The 22,621-nt window shown below is 40.3% G+C and overlaps 1 protein-coding gene across 1 annotated transcript in view; it reads right to left on the bottom strand.

The window, feature by feature from the left end:
• Nucleotides 1–22,406, bottom strand: part of ALG5 (ALG5 dolichyl-phosphate beta-glucosyltransferase) — a 40,920-nt gene extending 18,514 nt beyond the window's left edge. The window contains exons 1-6 of the mRNA XM_079721587.1: nucleotides 22,326–22,406; nucleotides 18,766–18,937; nucleotides 18,361–18,407; nucleotides 15,972–16,040; nucleotides 11,621–11,713; nucleotides 7,709–7,822 (exon numbers count right to left, since the gene is read on the bottom strand). Coding sequence (XP_079577713.1) covers nucleotides 7,709–7,822; nucleotides 11,621–11,713; nucleotides 15,972–16,040; nucleotides 18,361–18,407; nucleotides 18,766–18,937; nucleotides 22,326–22,391 — 561 coding nt within the window. The 5' untranslated portion in view covers nucleotides 22,392–22,406. The remainder of the gene's footprint in view (nucleotides 1–7,708; nucleotides 7,823–11,620; nucleotides 11,714–15,971; nucleotides 16,041–18,360; nucleotides 18,408–18,765; nucleotides 18,938–22,325) is intronic.
• Nucleotides 22,407–22,621: the final 215 nt, after the last annotated feature.

Genomic DNA, 22,621 nt, shown 5'->3' with positions numbered 1-22,621 from the left:
TGAGTATGATATTGACTATTTCATCAGTAGTTCTTGTCAGCTCTAATTATTTCCATTTTAAATTTGTGAACATGATAAGGGGAAAATATTACCACATATGATCTAATTTCCTTTTTTTTTAATAAAAAGGTAAACATTTGGAGAGCTTTTATTAGCCATCTATATTTTCTTTTGGAAATTATATCTGTTATGTACTTTGCTTACTATTTAATAGTGGGAATAATTTCTTCCCTTCTTTTTCTGGCAGAGGTATTTTGCTTGGGAAGGGAGAGAATGATTTTTCTTAAGGAAGAACCACATTGAAAGTTCAACAGTATATGGCAAATGAGCTTTAACTCTGAATCCAAAAAGAGCAGTAACGTTACTGAGCAACCGGTAAAAAAGAACATCTTCCCACCTTTCAGGGACTAAGTAGAGTTAAAATGTCACTTAAACTAAAAACAAATAAAAAACAAAAGCTTTCATTTAAAATCTCCTTTTCCTTCAGCATAAGTCTCTAAAAGCTTTTAAGAGAGTTTTGTGTATCTGTCATTCCAATATAAGAACTGAATCCCTGACAATGATCTATCAGGTGGAATTCATCTAAGCAGCTTTCAGAGTAGTTAGCTATTCTTCAGGAATGAAGGATATTCTTGTTTTTAAAACTTCCCGTATTAGAAAATGTATGTAGACATGGAGTCTCTTTCCTTTAAGCCTCTTTCAGAGTTTGGCTGAATTTCTTACTTTTTAAAAAATTTTATTTACTATGATAGCTGGCTTTTTTTTTTTTTTTGCGGTACGGTGGCCTCTCATTGTTGTGGCCTCTCCCGTTGCGGAGCACAGGCTCCGGACGCACAGGCTCAGCGGCCATGGCTCACGGGCCCAGCCGCTCCGCGGCATGTGGGATCCTCCCGGACCGGGGCACGAACCCGTGTCCCCTGCATCGGAAAGCAGACTCGCAACCACTGCGCCACCAGGGAAGCCCGATAGCTGGCTTTTAAAAGTGGTAAAAGATGGTACTGTATTGTATTCTAGAGAGAAATGCTTCGTCACAATCTCTCTCTCTTATTACTTTTTCAGTTAAGTGTTTTCTCACAAATTCATTGGGCAGAAGAAATAGACTAGAAGAATTAGGTAAATCCAATTTACATTAACAATTATAAACAGTAACATCAGAATTAGTTCTGAAAATAAAGCACAAAATGTTAATAATTAGAGGTAACGGTTGTTGAGTGCTGAACACATGCTAAACACTTGACATACATTTAAAAAAATTTTAATCATTACCTCAGGATTATGAATTTGGGCACACTGTCCTTATGTCATAGATGAGGAAAGTGAGGTGGATGGATTAAGTTGCTCAAGTTCACATGGAATTTGAATCTAGGTCTATTTGAACTCCACATCAAAAATTAAGAAACATAATGGAAACGGAAATGGAAAAGGGCACAGGCATTTGTCCAAAAGACAAAACTGATTCCAAATGAGGTTGAGATATAGAAACAACGTTGAAACAATTTAGAAATTAGTCAAAATCAGATAGTAAGATTAGTCATATTCACCCAATACGAACAGAAATGAAAAAGTTGATACATGAAATAAACTAGTGAGTTAAGAAAAGATTTTATTTATTTAAAAAAGAAGTTTTGATTAAAACTATTCCCCCCCCTTCCCTCAAAAGCAATATGGGTTCATTGTTAAAAAAAAATAAAATTAATCTAAAAAAAATTGAAAAGATATCCATAGTTCCTCCATCCAGAGACAACTGATGTTACCATATTACTTTATAGATAGTTCCATATATAGGATGTTTAAAATTTGCTTTTTTCACTTAATCATGTATAATGAATAGCCATCCTATATAATAATGAATTTAACCACTGTAACTTAATACTGGACATTTCATATTGTTTCTAGTTTTTTTCCCTTATTAAAAAACACTGCTGTATTAAAAAAATAAGCAAAAACCCTTGGCAATTTATTTTTATACACATTCTTAATTTTCCTAAGATAAATTTCTCAAAGTCTGGGTCAATAGATGTTAAATTATTTAAAGCTTTTGATTCATATTTCCAACTTGTTCTAAAAAATATTGTATCAATCTCCACAGGCTCAACAGATAAATTTGGCAACATTCATTCTTTTTCTCCCTTTTATTTGATGAAAGGTGCCTTGTAACTTTCCTGCATTTTAAATTAAGAGTATTTTCGGACTTCCCTGGTGGTCCAGTGGTTAAGATTTCGCCTTCCAATGCAGTGGGTGCAGGTTTGATCCCTGGTTGGGAAGCTAAGATCCCACATGGCTCGTGGCCAAAAAACCAAAACATTAAAAAAAAAAAGCAATATTGTAACAAAGTCAATATGGCCACATCAAAAAAATCTTTAAAAAAAGTTAAATAAAAAAATAAATTAGGAGTATTTTCTCCTGACAATCATGAGGATATTAAATTTATGAAAATTTCTGTGGTTAGGAAAAATTGTGGTTGTTAAGATCAAGGTTTCAATATTCTAGAACAGGGGTGGGAAACTACAGCCCATGGGCCAAAGCTAGCCTGCTGCCTGTTTCTGAAGGACCTGGGAGCCAAAAATGGTTTTTAAAGGGTTGTTAAAAAAAAAGTTGCTGCAAAAGAGATGATACATGGTCCACAGAACCTAAAATATTTACAGGCAGACCACAGAGATATTGCAGGTTCAGTTCAGATCACCACAATAAAGTGAGTCACACAAATGTTTTGGTTTCCCAGTGCATATAAAAGTTATGTTTATACTGTAGTCTATTAAGTGTGCAACAGCATTATGTCTTAAAAAATATACATCCTTAATTAAGGCAGTATCTGAGAAGCGCAATAATGCAAAAATGCAATAAAACGAGGTATGCCTGTACACTCTGGCCCTTTATAGAAAGAGTTTGCTGTTCCCTAAGAGATACACTTTCAGACTAGGTTTGCTGGCATTAAACAAACACTTGCTCTGATAGGCAGCCCTTGCCCTTCAAAGGTTTGGGAACACACTTTGTGATCTGCTGAGAAAGACTGTTGTGAAATTTTATTATATACAATCTACCTCTTTTTATGATTTCAAGACTACCTTTTAAATTTTCTTTTTTTTTTTTTTGCAGTATGTGGGCCTCTCACTGTTGTGGCCTCTCCCGTTGCGGAGCACAGGCTCCGGACGCACAGGCCCAGCGGCCATGGCTCACGGGCCCAGCCGCTCCGCGGCATGTGGGATCTTCCCAGACCGGGGCACGAGCCCGTGTCCCCTGCATCGGCAGGCGGACTCTCAACCACTGCGTCACCAGGGAAGCCCCCTTTTAAATTTTCTTATTCTCCTGTTTGATTTTCACAAAGATCTCAGAAAAATGCTTGTATAACTGCCTGGTCTATAAAATGAATGATTTGGGAAATGGAGGGATCGCTTTTGGGAAGCCTGGTCATCTACCCACATATTGAGAGGGTGAAACAAATATACCAGGCTCTTAGACCTGACCACATGGTCCACAAAAAAGGGAAGCAGTAATCATCACATTCTTTTGTTTCAGGAACAACCAAGCCATGAATACACATATTAAATGTTGGTGTACCAAAACCTCACTTGGCCAAGGGAACTTACTTACCATACTTAGGACAAGGGAACACACAGGGTCATTCGTTAGCAATCACTCCAGATTCAGTTGTGCATGGTTAATATCTGTTTCCTATAGTTTTCCTTAATGTAATTTTACTCCTTATCTCTTTCATATTCGTTACCTTTAACTATTTATGGCCTTAAAAACCTAAAAGCCGGGCTTCCCTGGTGGCGCAGTGGTTGAGAGTTCGCCTGCCGATGCAGGGGACACGGGTTCGTGCCCCGGTCTGGGAAGATCCCACATGCCATGGAGCGGCCAAGCCCGTGAGCCATGGCTGCTGGGCCTGCGTGTCCGGAGCCTGTGCTCCACTACGGGAGAGGCCACAACAGTGAGAGGCCCGCGTACCGCAAAAAAAAAACAAAACCTAAAAGCCAAGCTTGTTGAAACTATGTCTAAATGAGAATTTAAGATCCAAGTCATGGCCTAAGGACTCACTCTATGATTATGGAATAAGACATCTTGTCATCTATTTGCCCCTTCATGGGTTTTTTAAATTCTATTTCGAATAGTTAAACCAGTAAACAAGTGATCATTATATACTTTGCTTAAAAAATTACAAAAAATCAAGCATATTTTTATTAAGAGGTAGAATAACTACAGGTTAGGACACTGAAAAGCTAGGAGAAGTTTTGCACTTAAAAAAGATACGAATAAGGGCTTCCCTGGTGGCGCAGTGGTTGAGAGTCCGCCTGCCGATGCAGGGGACACAGGTTCGTGCCCCAGTCCGGGAAGATCCCACATGCCGCAGAGCGGCTGGGCCCGTGAGCCATGGCTGCTGAGTCTGCGCGTCCGTCCGCAATGGGAGAGGCCACAACAGTGAGAGGCCCGCGTACCGCAAAAAGGAAAAATAAATAAATAAATAAATAAAAATAAAAACTGGAATAACTATTGACAGCCCAAAATAGAGAAGACACGTGGAAAACAGCTTTTACTCTCTGAAGGGTTGTCACTAAGAAGTAGAAATAGACTGTTTTGTGCAGCTACAAAAAACAGAACCAACCAAAGGGGCTGATTAAAAGGAGACAGATTTGCATTTAATGTCAAGAGGAGCTTAATAACTGAGTTGAGATGGATGGGCTGCTTGGGCATCACTAGAGCAACACCAGCAGAGATTGAAAGTTCACTTGTTAGTTATGAAAAATTTCCAATAAATGAATGAGATCAAAGGTGCTGGGTGCAAACTACAGCCCATGGCCAAATCTGGCCTGCTGCTTGTTTTTGTAAATAAAGTTTTATTGGAACACAGGCACAGTCATTCATTTATGTACAGAGCTGAGTAGTTACAGCAGAGACTGTATGGCTTTAAAGCTGAAAATATTTACTATATGGCCCTTTATAGAAAAAGTTTACCAACACCTTAATTCAATAATTAAAAAGACTCCTAATTTTGCTATGCAAGTTAGGCTCAGAGTGTAAGCTTTCTGAGAGCAACTGACTGTTTTTAAGTTTTCTTAGAATCAGTAGTAGATAGGAGTCCCAATTCAAAAATAATTCTCACTGGGTTGACTGGAACTTTAACCACCTATCATCTACCTGCTTTCCACCACCTCCAAAAAGTGTTATATGATGTATATTGATAACAATTCTTAATAAATTGAGTTCAAACTAATTTAAAAGAGTCGTGATACTCTTAAATAACCAGGCATACCCTGAGGTGCTGTAGAACAGGCTGTGAATTAACAGCTTAAACATAATCATATGCTTTAGTTCTTTAAAACTCAACATTTATAGTAACAATGCAGTAAATTGGGTTACGATTAGAAAAAAAGATGACATCAGAACTCCTTTCCTTTTCAGAGGACCTGGATTTACAAGAGGAAGGTTCAGATTTTTTTTCCAGTGTATGGTTTGGTTCACCCCCTAACTTTGGCTGAATCATTTAATTTTTCTTTGCCCCACCTCAGAATGACATATAGGCAGCTAACAATCTGACACCTTCCACTCTCCCTCCCACTCTTGGGTCCCCAAGGTAGAGAAATAATGCGGGAGAAACATATCAAGTCTCTGTAGATTCTCTGGAGAGAACTAGGAAATCAAATCCAAGAATTTCACCAGTTGGACTTTTCTTTTAGCTTATCATGATTTACTAAGAGGTGAAAAAAGACATACTTTTTTTAGTAAGAGTGAACATGTAACATATCCAATAATAATTTAATAATTTCACTGTCCAAAATCACTTTGATTTTGGACATGCTCTACATCTGTGTCAGCCAATAAGGTAGCTACTAACCACACGTATTTGCAATGTGGTCAGTGAGACTGAAGAAGTAAAATTTTACTTAATTTTAATTGACTTAAATAGGCACATGTGACTACTGCTTTGAATAGCACAGGTAAAAGGGATATTTGCAAAACTAATTCTTTTGAGAATGGTATTAGTTAATTTATTTATTATCTTGAAAAAACAAATGGGAGTGGGTGATGGTGGAGGGAGAAACAATATTTCACAAACTATGAAATTAAATAGATATTTATTCCTAAGAAGAGAAATATGAGATGAATTTTTGTAATTATTATTAAATTTTCTGGGTTTTGGATGTTTTTCTTTAATAGGTTTTCTATGTGTGTTGTTTTAAATTGTTTACTTTTTGAATGATCAGGGATTATTTTAACAAATATTTAATAATATTTTAACAAATATAATAATTAGGTTTAAATTTGGTTATTTCATTCATGGATAGTTCCATTTATTGATCTTATTTTGGCCCTCAATTTGTTTTCTTAGATCTGCAATTGTCATCTCACCTTCAAATGCCTGTGTTGCTGAATTCTTACTTTCATTCAGTATTATTTCTTTAGCAAAAATACTCTTGTGTAATTTTATCCTTTCCCTTGGATCACACTGGCTTTCAGATGGGGTTTATCTTTCTTTTGTATGAAACTTTAATTCTTTTTCTGTAGTAATATGTTGGTGTAGCTGCCATTTATTTCTTTTCGTTTTGTCATGATTAACATGGGTAGCTCTTGTACAGTATAGGTGAATTCTCCTTGATAAACTTCTACCTTTCGTGATACCTATTTTTCCCTTCTGAACTAGAGTCTCAAGGCCTGAGGATTATACTTGGTGGTGGCGGGGAGCACCCTAAAGCTCTATGTAGCTTTCCTGGGTTATCTGGGTTCCTTGCTGTTGTGAGATTTTTTTGTGCCCTGTACAAGGACAAGGGTACACTCCTCTGAGGAATGGATCCAATCACGTGGATCTGTGATCAACCCAAACCCAGTCTGAAGCCAGGACAATGGCGAGCCCTAGCAATTTCCACTTCTGCTAGAATCCTGGGATACAGTTGTCTACGGGTGCTAACTCATTCTTGAAGTCTGATTCTTTCTAGATAGGGAATATTTTTTAAAAAGCTCAGAATTTGATAAATTCATCTTCTTTCTCTAAATGGCTTTTAAGAGGTGGGAATGGTACCAAGATTTTCTTTCTTTCCTCAACCTCTACTTCTTTTTTTAAACAAATGTTGATACTGGCTTTATTCAGAATTGCCAAATGCTGGAAAACAGTCCATATGTCCTTCAACAGTTGGACGGATAAAGAAACTGTGGTACACCCATACAATGGAATATTACTTAGTGATTAAAAGGAACAAATTGCTGATATACATAGCAATTTGGATGAAACTCGAATGTATTATACTGAGTGAAAGTCAACCTCCACTTTCTGAAGTTATGGCACGAACTTACACATAATCTTTTTTTGAGAGATTGCTGCTTGTGTTTTGTTTTTGTTTGTTTCATCAAAAACAAGAGTCTGGTGATCCAGTTTCATTTCACATCTTTACCCAGAAGTCTCAGTCTATGCTTTTAAATAAAAGACTTAGCTAAATATGCATAATAAATATTAAAACTCTGGTAGAAGTAAAGCAATTTAAAATTGAGAGAGATGGACAGAATATTAAATAAGTAATTGTCAAGTGAATCTCAGAAAATCAGCAAATGTTTATAATAAAATATTAGCTCTTCTGTGGGACTGTATACAGGAATTTCACACCAAAAAAAAAAAATCTCCCAATTGTTTAACTTATAGGTAAATATCATTTTAATTTTACTTTAGACCCCCTCGATTCTTTAATGAATATTGTTTAAACTGTATTCTTATACTCACAGGCCAAGGCTGTAGATCATTCAGTCCTTTTTCTAATTTCTCAATATCTGGAAACTTTGTGGCTCCATCAGCATCTGCCATAAGGATCTTTTCTCCTCGAGAACTGAATACACCCTGGATTTAAAAATTTCAAAGAAAAGAAAGTTGCTTAAAATCAAGGTTAAATTCGTTGACATATCAGTTTAAATTCGGTGACATATCAGTTTGTACTTAAAATATCCAAGAATTAAATATTAGGTATGAAATGGCAGAAAGAGGCTGAACTTCACTGAACGCAAATTACATTGATAAGATCTTTCTAAAAGTAGCTAATGTCTATTTCATGATGTTAAAAACTTTGTGAAGTCATACTATTAATACCTTGGAAAATATCAAGAAAAGAAAATAGATTTGGATAAGTTAAAGATATGCTGCATCAGTAAGAATAAAAATGTAAAATACCTATCATAAATATTATATCTGTACTGTATATGTATTATGGTGCATAAAAGGGATCAGGGGTTCCTTACAGCAGCATATGAAGAACAAAACACAGATAGCTTTGCTATGACATGCATCATAACATGATAGATCTTCAGTATTTTTTATTATGGAATCTAAAGTATTTTAAATTAATTGTTGAAAAAAGAAATGTGGAATGTCACTAAAATTTAGAAAGTATGGATATATTCAAATGTTATTTTGTAATCTGAGGCATCTGACACTTAGCAAAATTATGCCATTCAATTTTGAATTGATTGGTCTTTTGGGCAGAATATGGCTCTATGAGTGTATATTTCACCCAGAAATAAACTATGCATCAACTCTTCACTTGATCTTAGCCAAAAGGCCAAAAAGTGATTTATGCATCAACTCTTAATTTCATGGTGCATGTGAGTGACATGCACCATGTCACACAAGACAGTGTGTCTTCAGTGTAAATATATTTATGATTTGATACAGAATACAGCTTTGATGTCACTCAGCAGTGTGACTATAGATAAGATGTATGTATACAAATCTAGACAGAAATTTGATCAATTATTGTATAGTATAAGGCTACTAATTAGTATCTGTAATTTTCTTTACCATATCTGATAGAATATGGGTAAAAAAGCAGAAATAAAAATGTTATATTTAATCTATAAACATCACATATTAAGTTTTGGAAAAGAGTAAACATTACAAGGCACAAAATCTGTAGCCATATGTTTGAAATAAAAAAACCAATAAAGGACTATTTCAATGATACGTGATAGGGCTGAACTGTAGGTTGTTACACAATATTAATGGAAAATTGCCTTTGCCCTCAAACTTGTTTCAGCCAACTCATCGTTATTTTTTAAAGGGGGCTTCTGAATGCCTGCTACTCTCACATCCTATCTGGATGGCCTCCACTTCACTGCCAGACTTCTTGGAAAGAGTCTAAGTTAGCTGCTCCCACTGTTGTCCATTCAGTCACACCCTCTCCCCTCTGTTCTTTCTGATTTTCCTTCTTCCTCATGTGCCTCTTTGCCCCAAGGCTTGGTTCTTGGCTCTCCTTTTCTTCTATACCCTCTTCCTTGCCAACTGAATGGCTTCAACTCTCAGCTGATATGTGTGGATGACTCTCACACCCTCTCCACCAAGCTGTTCTGGATACCACTACTTGGCATCTCAAACTTAGTATGGCTCAAACTCAACTAAACATATTGTCTCTTAAACCAGCTCCTCTTCCAGTGCTTCACCTCTTCTCTAACGACATCCTCCTCCTCTTAGGTACCCAAGGCTACTTACTGGTAACTCATTGCTCTCTCCGATCACCTGACACAATTCTACCTCACTTTGCATACCTCTCATATTCGTCTTTTCCTCTTTCTCTGTTGTGTCACCATCATAATCCAAATACTCATGGTACCTTGCCTACACCACTGCGCTGGCTGTTGTCACTCTGTCAATGGTGAAAGTCTAACAGTCCCTAGCCTAAAGTCTGTGATCTACACCCACATAACCCTCCAGCATATCTCTAAAGTCAAGCCTCATGTACCACCAGAAGTTCCTTTGTTGTGTCTTTGTTCATGTGCTCCTCTGCAAGCTCCCTGCCTCGACTTTTGCCTAGAGAATTCCTAATCCTCCTTCAAGAGTCCATCCAGAATTTATCTCCTGTGGGAAGTCTTTGCTGCTCCTCCCAGAGCATTTATACTGGAGCATTTATAACACTAGTGAACTATGATATCCTAAGGACAGGACAGGTATCTTTCATCTTGGCATCTCTAATGAAGTACCTGGCACTTAGTGAGCACTCAGATGTGGGCTGAATAAATATGAATGGGTGCATTTAAAGCCCACGATGATATTGCATCAATCTTATTTTCTTCTTCTCCTTTCTGCATATCCTGTGACCCTGTCAGAGCAAACTCACTGCTTCTAGTACATATCCCAAGAGTTCCTACTTCTGTCTTTTCTTGCTCTGCTGACTGGCAGGCTCTTCTCTCAAATCTTTCTCCATATGGGATCAGGGAGGTGAAGAGCACGATTTCATGGTTAAATTAACCCAATCCAAATCTTGCCTTAATATCTATGTGACCTTGAGTAAGTCACTTTACCTATCTACGCCTCAAGTTCCTCATCTATATAATCAAAATAATAGGACCTAACTCACTGAGATGATGCGAGGAGGTTTAAATGTGATAATTATGTTGAAGTGGTAAACTTTTGCTGTCCAGCTCAAAATAATCAGTCAGCAAGTGGAAGCCAGTGTTTACCATTGTTGGAGGCCTGGCTTCAGGGACGTATCTTTTGTGAAGTTTGCTATTTTCCTCATGTGCCCAAGGTTGTTAGTTACCTACCTAATACCTATTCTTTTCTTCTTCCTTACAAATGGAACCCTGATTTGGCTGAGAATGAAAATGTCAGAAAAAACCTCTCAGCCTTCCTTGGAAATAGGGGTGGCCCCATGACACTGTTCTGGCCAGTCACTGGGTGGAGCTTCTGGGGAAGTTCCTTAGAAGGGGCAAACTAACTGGCGTGCGTCTTTTGCCCTCTGCCCTTCCTGTCTGGAATGAGGAGGTAATGGCTGGTGCTCCTGCAGTCACCTTGTGTGCAGGTGGGCAGGAGGAAGAGGGAGTGAAAAGGCAGGAAGCTGGGTTCCTGAGGACACGGAGTTGTTGAATGAGCCCTGGACTGCCTACATCTAGACTTCTTTTGGAGGCACAAAATAAATAAATTAACCTCTACATCATTTAAGGCACTGTTGTTTGGACTTTCTTTCACATATCTTGCTTTTAGATCTTTTTCAGTGTATCTTGATTCCTACCTGGTATGCCTCTGCTGAAAGTAACCTCTTCTTTCCTGGAACTTCTACTGTACCTCATCTGTGCCTCTCTCATAAGTACGATCACTTTTTGTAGTAGACTGTAAATTACATCAGGAGTGACCATATCAAATTTATCTTTTTTTTTTCAGTTGCACTGTACAGTTTTTGGGGATCCTAGTTCCCAAATCCCTGCAGTGGAAGCGTGGAGTCCTAACCACTGGACCACCAGGGAAGCCCCAGATTTATCTTAATTCACACTAACATGTTTTGCATAGCACCTTCATATAGGTAAAACTCAATACGTGAAAGCATTTTGTAAACTGCAAAAAATCATGTAATCTTATTATCTGGTAACTATGTCAAAGACACATAAGAGACAGAGGGCAATGTTTTCAACTCTGAATAAGATAAACATTTTCCTGAGTCACCCAGTATGTTATAGATATGGCATGATATTTTAAAATTTGATATTATATATACATATATGCATGAAGTTATTATTAAAAGCAATTTACCACTAACTTGAAAGACTAGTATTTAACTAGCTGGCTGTAGAACATACATGTACTGTAATCCGCAAAAGAGGTTATTCAAAATACCTTTATATTTCAAATAAAAATGTTGAAATTAGGTATTACCATCCTAATAGCTCCGCCTTTCCCACGATTCTTCACCAGCGTTATCACTCGTACTTTGTCACTTCCATATTTCTGGCAATATTTAAAAGCTACCTGTCAAATTATATAAAAGTCAGAATAAAATCAATTTGAATTCCAAGACAGCAATATAAACTGGGTCTCTGATTTTGGCTTAAACACTGCTATTCTAATTGCCCTCTCCTTGTGACTAGATTATACCCACCACACATTTTGGTGGCCGAGAGGAGTTGTTGAATTCCTGGTGCCAAGATCCGACACTGACCTACTAGGTCGAAGTCACAATTCACTTTCCTGCAGAGGAAACACCAGAACAGGTAGTGGCCATCTCTTATTCTCTTGACTTTTTTGCCTAGGCTACCAAGCTGCTAGAAAAAATAAAAATAAAACCCATGCTCTAACTGACTGGCACACAGTTATGATCAGGCTCCCAATACTGCCTAATGACCTGTTTACTTGTCAGCAACTGACCTTATTCCCCAGAGGAGCTGTTTGTATCCTAGACCATTTTCCCCAAATCTTCTCACACGAATTCCTGGCTCTCAGCAGATAATCATCCATGATCTGTCCTCTTCTGAATCTTCAATCTCTTCTTCCTTGCTGGGTCCTCAGCCTCTAATATGCTCAAAACTCCAGCATCTTAAACATTTTCCTTTGATTTCACTATTATCTTAAGTGACTGCCATTACTCTTTGATCTAGTATCACAGTCATGAAATGGTGATCTGCATTTGCTATCAACATCTCTTTGTCCCTCATTTAGGCTTCAAGCCACTGGGGTGTGGCTCATGCCCTTTGCTTTTCCACATCACCCTCCACAGAACCTCTTCATCAACGGCACCCTTGCCTTCTGATGCTCATTTCCATAGGCAGTCATGAAGTTTTTCTTTTTTAATTTTTATTTATTTATTTTTGGCTGCATTGGGTCTCCATTGCTGCATGCGGCCTTTCTCTAGCTGTGGTGAGCGGGGACTACTCTTTGTTGCAGTGTGTGGGCTTCATTATTATTCATTATAATTAATAATCAAAGTGGGGCCTCCCTGGTGGCGCGGTGGTTGAGAGTCCGCCTGCCGATGCAGGGGACACGGGTTCGTGCCCCGGTCCGGGAAGATCCCACATGCCACGGAGCGGCTGGGCCCGTGAGCCGTGGCTGCTGGGCCTGCGCGTCCGGAGCCTGTGCTCCACAACGGGAGAGGCCACAACGGTGAGAGGCCCGCATACCGCAAAAAAAAAAAAAAAAAAAAAAAAAAAAATCAAAGTCATGGAACAGTGATCTATATTTTCTATAAATCACTCTGCACCACTCATTTAGTAATGAACTGTAGCCCCTCCCCACTTGGCTATGAGCTACTTAAAGCCAAGGATTAATATATATGTGTATATATATGTGTATATATATATATATATTTTTTTTTTTGGCTGTTTTGGATCTTGGTTGCTGCACGCAGGCTTTCTCTAGTTGCGGTGAGCAGGGGCTACTCTTGTTGCGGTGTGCAGGCTTCTCACTGCAGTGGCTTCTCTTGTTGCAGAGCATAGGCTCTAGGCGTGTGGGCTCAGTAGTTGTGGCATGCGGGCCCTAGAGCGCATGGGCTCAATAGTTGTGGCTCACGGGCTTAGTCGCTCTGCGGCATGTGGGATCTTCCTGGACCAGGGCGATCCCTGTGTCCCCTGCACTGACAGGTGGATTCTTAACCACTGTGCCACCAGGGAAGTCCCAAGGATTAACATTTTAGTGCCTGACGCACAGCCTGGAATTGATTAATCTCATGAACAAGGGTAGCCACCGTCCTTTGTACATACTCTTATTACAGGACTGTGGTGGCACTGTTAGCTGCTTACCCAACAAACACCTCCTTCCTTGCTCTTTTGGCCCCAGTCTGCGTAGTGACAGTGTGTGCAGTCCTAGGAGATGAATCGTGATTGGTCCAAATCCTCTTTACCATGTATTTATACTTTCCCAGCCCCTCTTGCAGGCAAGGGTGGCCATGTCACCAAAGTTCTGGCTCATGGACTCTAGGGGAGATCTGCTGGAGGGTGGGAGCTTCTTGTGAGGATTTTTATTCCTGGTTATAAAAGGAGAGAGGCACACAAGAGAATTCTTAATGTCCTGACTGTCTCAACTGCCTCAGGGTCAGTAATATTTGGAGCTGTGCCCGTTTGATGATGAGGGAGTGTGTGGTAACTGAAAAGACGTGGATCCAGCCACCTGACACTGTCCAAATGCTGAAACAACAATGTACAGACCTTCTGGCATATGAGATAATCAAACACCTTCTGTTACATAAGCTCCCCTCATGAGACACTTTCTAACTGATGAAAATATCAGATGTGAAGTCCTTGAAGGCAAAGGCAGGGCTCCATCTTTGTATTTTAGTACCAGTCCTACTCCTTGACTCATGTTAATGGCTCAAGAAATGTCTATTCAGAGAACATTTATTTGAGTTGCTGATGTTTATTCTGGGGTGGCAGAAAGCATGATAGTCATCATAAGACCCAAACCAGGAACATGAAGTCACTGGGCATGTAGCTGAGTGCACTGAAAGACACTTGGCCAGGCGAGGATGAGGACTCTTTCTAAAGGGGACGTGATCTGGCTTTGAAGGAAGCAAACACCACTGAGGCCCACCTGCTTGGCCTATACAGACACTGACACTTCACAGTATGCCCTGCAGAACATGGCAGCAGCTGACACTTGCTCACCATTTGTGAATTCAGCTCACATGGAATGCTTACCTTTCTGGCATCTTATGTTATTTGAGGGTATAATAAATATCTCTGTACAAATGCAATACTCTCTTATTCTGTACTTTGGCATAAATTTTATCCCTTAGTTTAAAATTCCTTAAGAACAAGAACTATATCTAAATTTTTTCCCAGACCCCTCGGAGAGTGAAACGTGTTATGGGAAGATAATAAATACTCAACTTAGGGGAAAAGAGTTTCTTTTTCTTTTTTTAAAAAAAAACTTTTACAAACTATGATTTCAAGTTTTCTGTTTCTCCCAACCTTGGGAACAAGTGCGAACCTCTCCCCCTTGGATCCTTCCAGAGAGCAGCCTAAGACTCACGTGGCAAAAGGCCTTGAAGGAAATACTCTTCAGGAAAAGCTGCTGCTTCTCAGCTGGGCTGAGGCTGCTCTGTCATCTCAGCAGTAGATGCCCGATGCTGACTTTCTACACCACTCCCTTCATATACTAATAAACCGTTGGACAGTTTGTGTTCATCTTTCATGTCATACTATTCCAAGTGCAGCACCTACTCTTCCTAACACAGATCCACCAATACTTTCAGGCCTCTATGCCTTTGTTTACATTATTTGTTTTTTTCAATATGAATATACTATCCTCCATGTTCCTAGTCATTATCACCCTTAGAGGTTTAGTTCAAAAGTCACTTCTCTTTCTCTCAAATTCTTTTCAGCACCTTTCTCTTTGGCTTCATTTTTACCTGCATTACAGAAATTGGAGCCGTGCTGCCTGACTGTCCTGGGGGCTCCTTACACCAGGGGGCAGGCGCGTGTACCTGTGGGGTCCAGCCAGTGTCCAGCACTTCCTGCACAGCTGGAGTTGACCAAAATCATACCTGACGAATAATCAGGTGAACAGATATTTCCCTGTATATTTATTTTAAGATCTATTATGTTGCCATTTAACGGGAATATTAATAGCACTGTAAATGAATCTTTTATTATAGAAACATGAGTGTCAAAAAACAAAATGTGAAGCAGTCGTAATAACAAAAATACTTTGATGTTTGGAGAGTAATTTATCAGGATCACTGACAAGATTTAATACATGTACTACTGCAGGATTAATGCACCAGGGCCCAGCAGTTACAGGTCTAGGAATGCAGGAAGGAGAGAGGATAAACCCTAAGACACTGTCACCCCATGGGTCAATCTAGAAGGGACTGTGGGGTAGGCCAAAGGACATACCCAATCCCCAGGGGCAGATATAAAAGTGTCTTCCTATTTGCATGACTACTTTAGAAACCATAAGTTAAGGTAGAGCATAGAGAAAAGAATTATGCTTAGAATAAAAGGAACCATAAATTGGTGGGCCAAGAGGGTTCCCTAGAGACCAAGGTGAACTGTTGTTATGTGTACTCTCTCCCTATTTGGTGACCTTCCAAGCTTCCCTGGTCTCAAGGAGCAGTGGAAAGGCAGGTATGTTTTCCAGCTTCCCATATATGAAATCTCTCTGCTTTTTCTACTACCCACTTATGTTAAATGGAGAGTATCTGGCACACCTTTAGGGTTCTCTGACGAGCGGAAATATGATTTTACATTTGCAAATTATTCCATCTGTTGGCAATTCTAAAAGCAAGTTTACTTACCTTTGAAGTCTCGTCTTTGCTGCCATCATCAACTACTATTACTTCATAAGTGAACGTAGGATCTTGTTTCTGCAAGAAGCAAAAATAAAATACCACAATTTGGCATGACTGCCATCAAGATTTCTAATAAAGTTGTAAGGAAGTTAAGAAACAACTGTTTTACAAATAACCCAATTGAAAAATGTGCAGAAGACCTTAACAGACTTTCTCCAAAGTAGACATACAGATGGCCAGTAGGTACATGAAAGGATGCTGAACATCACTAATTATTAGAGAATTGCAAATCAAAACTACAGTGAGGTACCACCTCATACCAGTCAGAATGGCCATCATTATAAAGTCTACAAATAAATGCTGGAGAGGGTGTGGAGAAGAGGGAACCCTCCTACACTGTTGGTGGGAATGTCAGTTGATACAGCCACTATGGAAAACAGTATTAAGGTTCCTCAGAAAACTACAAATAGAATTACCATATGATCCAGCAATCCCACTCCTGGGAATATACCCAGACAAAACTATAATTCAAATAGATATATGCACCCCTATGTTCACAGCAGCACTGTTCACAATAGCCAAAACATGGAAACAACCTTAATGTCCATCAACAGATGAATGGATAAAGAAGATGTGGTACATATATACAATGGAATATTACTCAGTCATAAAAAAGAATGAAATAATGCCATTTTCAGCAACATGAATGCCACTAGAGATTATTATACTAAGTGAAGTAAGTCAGAAAGAGAAAGACAAATGCCATATGATATCACTTATATGTGGAATCTAAAATATGGCACAAATGAACCTATCTACAGAACAGAAACAGACTCATAGACATAGAGAACAGACTTGTGGTTGCCAAAGGTGGGGTGGGGGAAGAGGGCTGGACTGGGAGTTTGGGGTTGGTAGATGCAAACTATTACATTTAGAATGGATAAACAACAAGGTCCCAATGTACAGCACAAGGAAATATATTCAATATCCTGTGATAAACCATAATCAAAAAGAATATTAAAAAAAAGAATGTATACATGTGTATAACTGAGTCACTTTGCTGTACAGTGGAGACTGGCACAGCATTGTAAATCAACTCTACTTCAATAAAAAAAATTTAAAAAAAGAAACAATTGTTTTAGTGTTGATATGTATAAATATGAACATAAATATAAGTGCACAAAGCACATAAAGGAAAAAGACCAAGGACAGAAAGGAGACCAGAGACTGGGTGGGAGTTGAAGGTGAACACGGACCAAGTCTCCATGGGCCTCCCACGCTCCCCTGGCTGCCCTCCTGAGCACCACTCAGAGGCTACGAGGTATACAAGGCAAAGCCATGAGGTCTGAAGTCAGGGGTGCAGGTTCCACGTGGCTGTGCCACTTCTTAGCTTTATGACCTCGGGCAAGTTAGCATTTTGGGCCTATTTTCTCGCAAAAAAAACCCCACAACCTAGTCCACCTGGCTGGTGTGCAGATTACACATAATAGAAGAAGCAGAAGCTCAAATATAATACGGGCTCAGTCCTCTTCCTCTTTTATTTCCACTTTCGATGAATCTTCTCTTTTCCCTTTACACAAAAAAACCTAAAACAAAGTAAATCAAAACCAGGAGTTTTCTAAAAAAAACAAACAGCCATAAATCTTACTTATTTTCTTTTTTTTTTTTTTTTTTACGTGGGCCTCTCACTGTTGTGGCCTCTCCCATTGCGGAGCACAGGCTCTGGACGCACAGGCTCAGTGGCCATGGCTCACGGGCCCAGCCATTCCGCGGCATGTGGGATCTTCACGGACCGGGGCACGAACTTGTGTCCCCTGCATCGGCAGGCAGACTCTCAACCACTGTGCCACCAGGGAAGCCCTTTACTTATTTTCTTAAACTCTCCCAAGAGATTCCAGTGGCAGCGGATACAAAAGAGGGGCACATGCTACTTTTCTTCTCTTTACGCAGAGAAAGCAGAGGAAAATAAATGAGGGGGGACTCTTCAGAATAATAAAGACATACAAAATGATTTCACCCTAGTTATAGGTCTTTTTCAAATAAAGGTCTTACTTAAAAAGTCACAAAAGCAAAAACAGCATTGTGCTGTCATACAAAGTCTGCAGACACACTATCACTCAATTTTAAGTATATCATCAGGCAAGAGAGGATCAAAGTGGGGAGGGAGAGTCCGTAAGAGGAACATCAGCTTTCCTGTTTGCTCTGGAAGGAGTGCGCTGTCGGGCTTGCCTGCAAATGGCTGACGGGTGTCAACATGCAGAGCACAGAGGCCAGGACCACGACGGCCCGAGAACGGCCGGCACTGCCTCTCACAGTGGATCTAGCCTGGGGTCCACAGCTTGATGACCTGCTCTGGTTTTAATTAGACCCCATACTGGACGAGAAAACACAATACCTGTCTCTCCTCTAGATAGCCCAGAGCTTCATCCATCATTACAGGCACTTAAAGAAAAAAATATATATTAAAAATTGCTTTTGAAAATAACTTGCCCAGTCCCAGAACACAGTTTACATACGGAAAATGCCTGAATAACCTAACAAGTCCCTCCTGGACTGTCCCCCAGTGGCCATTTCCACCTGGAATGTCTGTCTTCTGTTCACCTCTTGCTCATCACTCCTCTAGAACACTTCAGCCCTAGACTGATGTGGCTGCTAACGCTCATTCTTTCCCTTCTGAACTACAACTACCAACTGTGCATTCTCCATAGCCCACATGTATCAACGTTCTGGCAAAGTCCATACTTTAAATTTCCTTTTCTTCCCAAATTACCCCTTGCCAAAAAAATCGAGTAGGGCTTACACCGTTTTTCTTCATTGTATGAAGGCACGACCACAGAAAGCTGCTTGGTAGGCGAGTCCCGTATGCTGGGTAAGGCTTCCCTCTGGACTCTGGCATTTAAGAAGAACTTCTCATCTTCATGTCGATGAAGGTGTGGCATCTCTGTAGCAGTTATAAATGCAACAAAGGAAATCTAAAAGCAGATATGTTAATAAGAAATTGTGTTATGTTGACCTTTTTAAACATTTGCTACATTAGAATACATCATTTACATGATTTTTTCACCCTGGGGTGAAATATTTACTGTTTTAGTCCATTAATAATGGTCTGGAGGTGACTTCAAAATTCAAACCAGTCATTTCCTTATTTGTAAACTGATTATTATTGTCCTTTTTTCCCTAACTAAGCATTTTCCCTAATGCTCTAGGAGGCTCTTTGTCTCCTCTCACTTGTCATTCCCCAGCCTCTGTCACCCCAGATCTAAAAGGGAACAGTCATTACAGAAGTGCCATCTACTCTGAGATGCCCTGAACTCCCAATCCCTGGTACACACACAGGGAGGCCCCACCCCACTTGGAGCCTATGTGATCGAGGACACACTGCAGGTAGAGCTTGTGGCTGAGGGCAGACCTCCCATCTCAGACCAGGTTGACCCAGAGTAGGAAGGAAAGAGTCTCCCAACCCCCAGAGTAGGGATCCGTAATGCTTAAGAATATATTCTTGATACTTATCCCAGATTTGAATTCAGAATACACTATTTTTTGGAGTCAGGTATCAAACTTGTAGGCTGTAGGCACCATCCCACTGCTAACATTATATAACCCCCTTCCATATTCAGTGAGGACCTAGCCCTGGAAATAACCATTCTTTGTAACATTGTTTCCATTGGCATACTTTCTGCTTTCAAAACAATCAACCTACAAACTTTTGGAATGCTACTCATTTGTACTTCAGTGACCATTTATAATATTCTATTGGGTACACACTGAAATTGAATATGCTTCTGACTAGTATGAATATGAAGGCAGCATCCAGACTAGTGGTTAAAGAGCTCCTGCTCTGCGCCCCTAGTGTCCAGATTGTGGTTTCTAAATTCAATTTCCTACTAAAAGTACCCAATGTTCCTAAGAGGAATAGCTGATTCAGGTCCAGGCCAGGAAATGTACAATGGTGGTCAGAGACGGGAAAGCAAGGAGGCTACCAACGATCATGACAAAGTAGCCAACTTGACAGGCTCCCATTGGCCTGTGAGGGGGAAATTTTAAGCATCAAAAAGAATAATTAATGCAATGTATTAAAACACATGAAAAATTTTATATCACAGATTCATAATGATACTAAATATAAAAAATTAGTCACCCTTGTAAGATGCCAGGGAACCATCTCATTATTTTGAAAGCTTGCCTTTTATCTTACCTTTTATGTATGAAAGATATTTCAGCATTATCGAATAGCTGAGGATGAAATTTTTTTCATTATAAAATTCCAGGTAATACATGAAGAAGGAATGATACAGTCAGAATATTCCACTTTGCAACCCACAGTGAAATACTGGATTTAGGCAGTGATCATCAATGACTGCTAAACCATTAGGTTAATGACAAACTTTATAATCGGTGGGTCAAGCTAACAACTCCTGAACCCAAGGATCCCTCTTAATACCAAAGAAAATCAGAGATTACACACCTCTTGAAATGACACAAAAGGAAGTAATCAGCGTCACTCACACACTTCTTTTGATTAAAACACTCAAACATGCATTACATCAAATCTCTAGATGTAACTAGCAGTTTACAGGAAATTCAGGGGACAGAGTAAGATGTTAAAAGTCACTTAAGGGATGCAATTAGTAAAATCCAGATTGTGAGAAATTCTACAGGACAAATGACCGCTTATTAAAGAAAAGGAAAAAAAAAGGGAGGAGAAATTGTTATAGTTTAAGAGACTTGAGACATACCAATCGAGTGCTAAGTGTGCGTGAATACTGAACGGAACAAACCAATTTACTAACACATACATGAGGCATTTGAACTGATGCGGTATTTGAAATCACTGAACAATGTTAAAAAATATCTGCAATAACCTTATTGTGGTTTTATTTTAAAAAGGGGGCCCTATCTTCAGAGATAAATGCTTAGGATTTACAGATAAAATGTTATGCCTTGAACTTGCTTCAAAAGTAATTCAGAAAGGAAGTGGGGTGAGGAGACAGTGGGGAGATACATGTATGTATGTGTGTGTGTGTGTGTGTGTGTGTGTATACACACATATACATATATATTCATCGAAAAAAACGAAGTTCCACTAGTTGGGTGACATTTGCATACCAGCTCATCAGCTTCCTCACCAGTCAAAGGAAGCTAATGATAACATTTCTGTCAGCACTGTTTTAAAGATCAAATGAGATAATCCCTGTTGAATGCTGAATACAATACCCAACATACTGTAAGTACTCAATAAATAACAGCTCTTATAACCAGTTCCAGCTAATAGGATCAAATCCTTCCAGTACAATCTCATAACGTACACATTTAAATCTGTGCAACAGTCAACACAAGGCAGATTCAGTCTAGGATTCTGTCAAGCTGTGCCCAACCCAAAACCTGAAACCTCCTCCCACCCCCAAATCTCCATATACTACTAAGGGAAAGAGAGGACTCCTCTCTCACCCAGACACAAACCCTAAAGAGGTCAGGATACACCACTTTTTCTCTATCTACACTACTTTTAAGCCATACATTCTGGCCAGATGGCAAAGTGGCCTTCCTGGCAATGCTATCTAGGCTGCTAACCTTAACGTCAAGGAAGCGGAAAACGCTCCATTTACAAACTAGAGGCAGGCCCATTCCAATTATATGGGAGAAAGTTCACTTGGCAAATTTCATATTACTTATGGATCAGCAAGTGTTACAATGTTTCCGTGTTTCCACAGTAATGGCAAAGAAAATCGGAGTTTGAATTCCCCTGTACTGTCTCTTCTAGAGGCAGCAAGCTTAGGGTGTTGAATTCTAGGACAATAACGACCCCCAGGCGTATGGTAACACCAGGCCTTGTCTATCTTGGTCTTCCTATGTCCCTAGTGGGTCTTCCTGATCCGCTGATTTCTCCAATCTGTAACAAATGGCTCTTGTCAGTGCTGTCAACACTTTCTATTTGCTTAACTACACCAGGAAAGGGAGTGTCTAGAAAGCACACACTTTCTGGGGGCTCAAGGCCTTCCTGATGGGGCCAGAACTATAGCGACTGCAGAGCCGGGAGGAAATCTTGGAGAGGTCGGGGCTGAGAGGGCGGGTGGGCAGAGAGTCCGGCGACCAGGGGGTGACATAAGACAGGGTGGGCATGTCCCAGTAAACACAAGTACTAGGCTCTGGGCACGCAGGGATATAAAGCTCTAAAGTAAACATAACGGAAGAAAGGGGGTGTGAAATTCTAGCAGAGGAAATTCTGGGGTCAAGGCTCAGAGGAAGTATGGTGCAAGGGACAGGCCCAAGAGCCGGCAGCGCCGAGAGGATGCCTGGGGCCCGAGTCTCCCGGAGAGCAGTGAGCCCAGGCCCGCGTCGGTCGCCAACCCCTCTCCTCACCAGAATCAGGGCTACGGCCGCCAGCGCCGCGCCGAGCACCGCCAGCTGCAGCAGGAGCGGAGCCATCCTCCATGCCGGCGCAGCCGCCCGCCCTATCCCGCGCCGACACACATGCGGAAGTGCGGCCGCGCAGCCCCGCCTCCCACCCGCAGAGAGACCGCGCCGGCCGGGCGCCCGCCGCCCACAGCGCCGCCGCGGCCAGACCCAGCACGACCCGGGAGCCCGCGCCGCCCACAGCGCCCCCGCGCGGCGAGGCGAAGAATACGTAATTGTATGGGAGGCGCTCAGTCCGTTTT

This window comes from Hyperoodon ampullatus, assembly GCF_949752795.1.
Source record: "Hyperoodon ampullatus genome assembly, chromosome: 16".
Taxonomy (NCBI): Eukaryota; Metazoa; Chordata; class Mammalia; order Artiodactyla; family Ziphiidae; genus Hyperoodon; species Hyperoodon ampullatus.
Note: the sequence above shows the minus strand (reverse complement) of the source record. Positions and strands in the feature narration are given on the sequence as shown.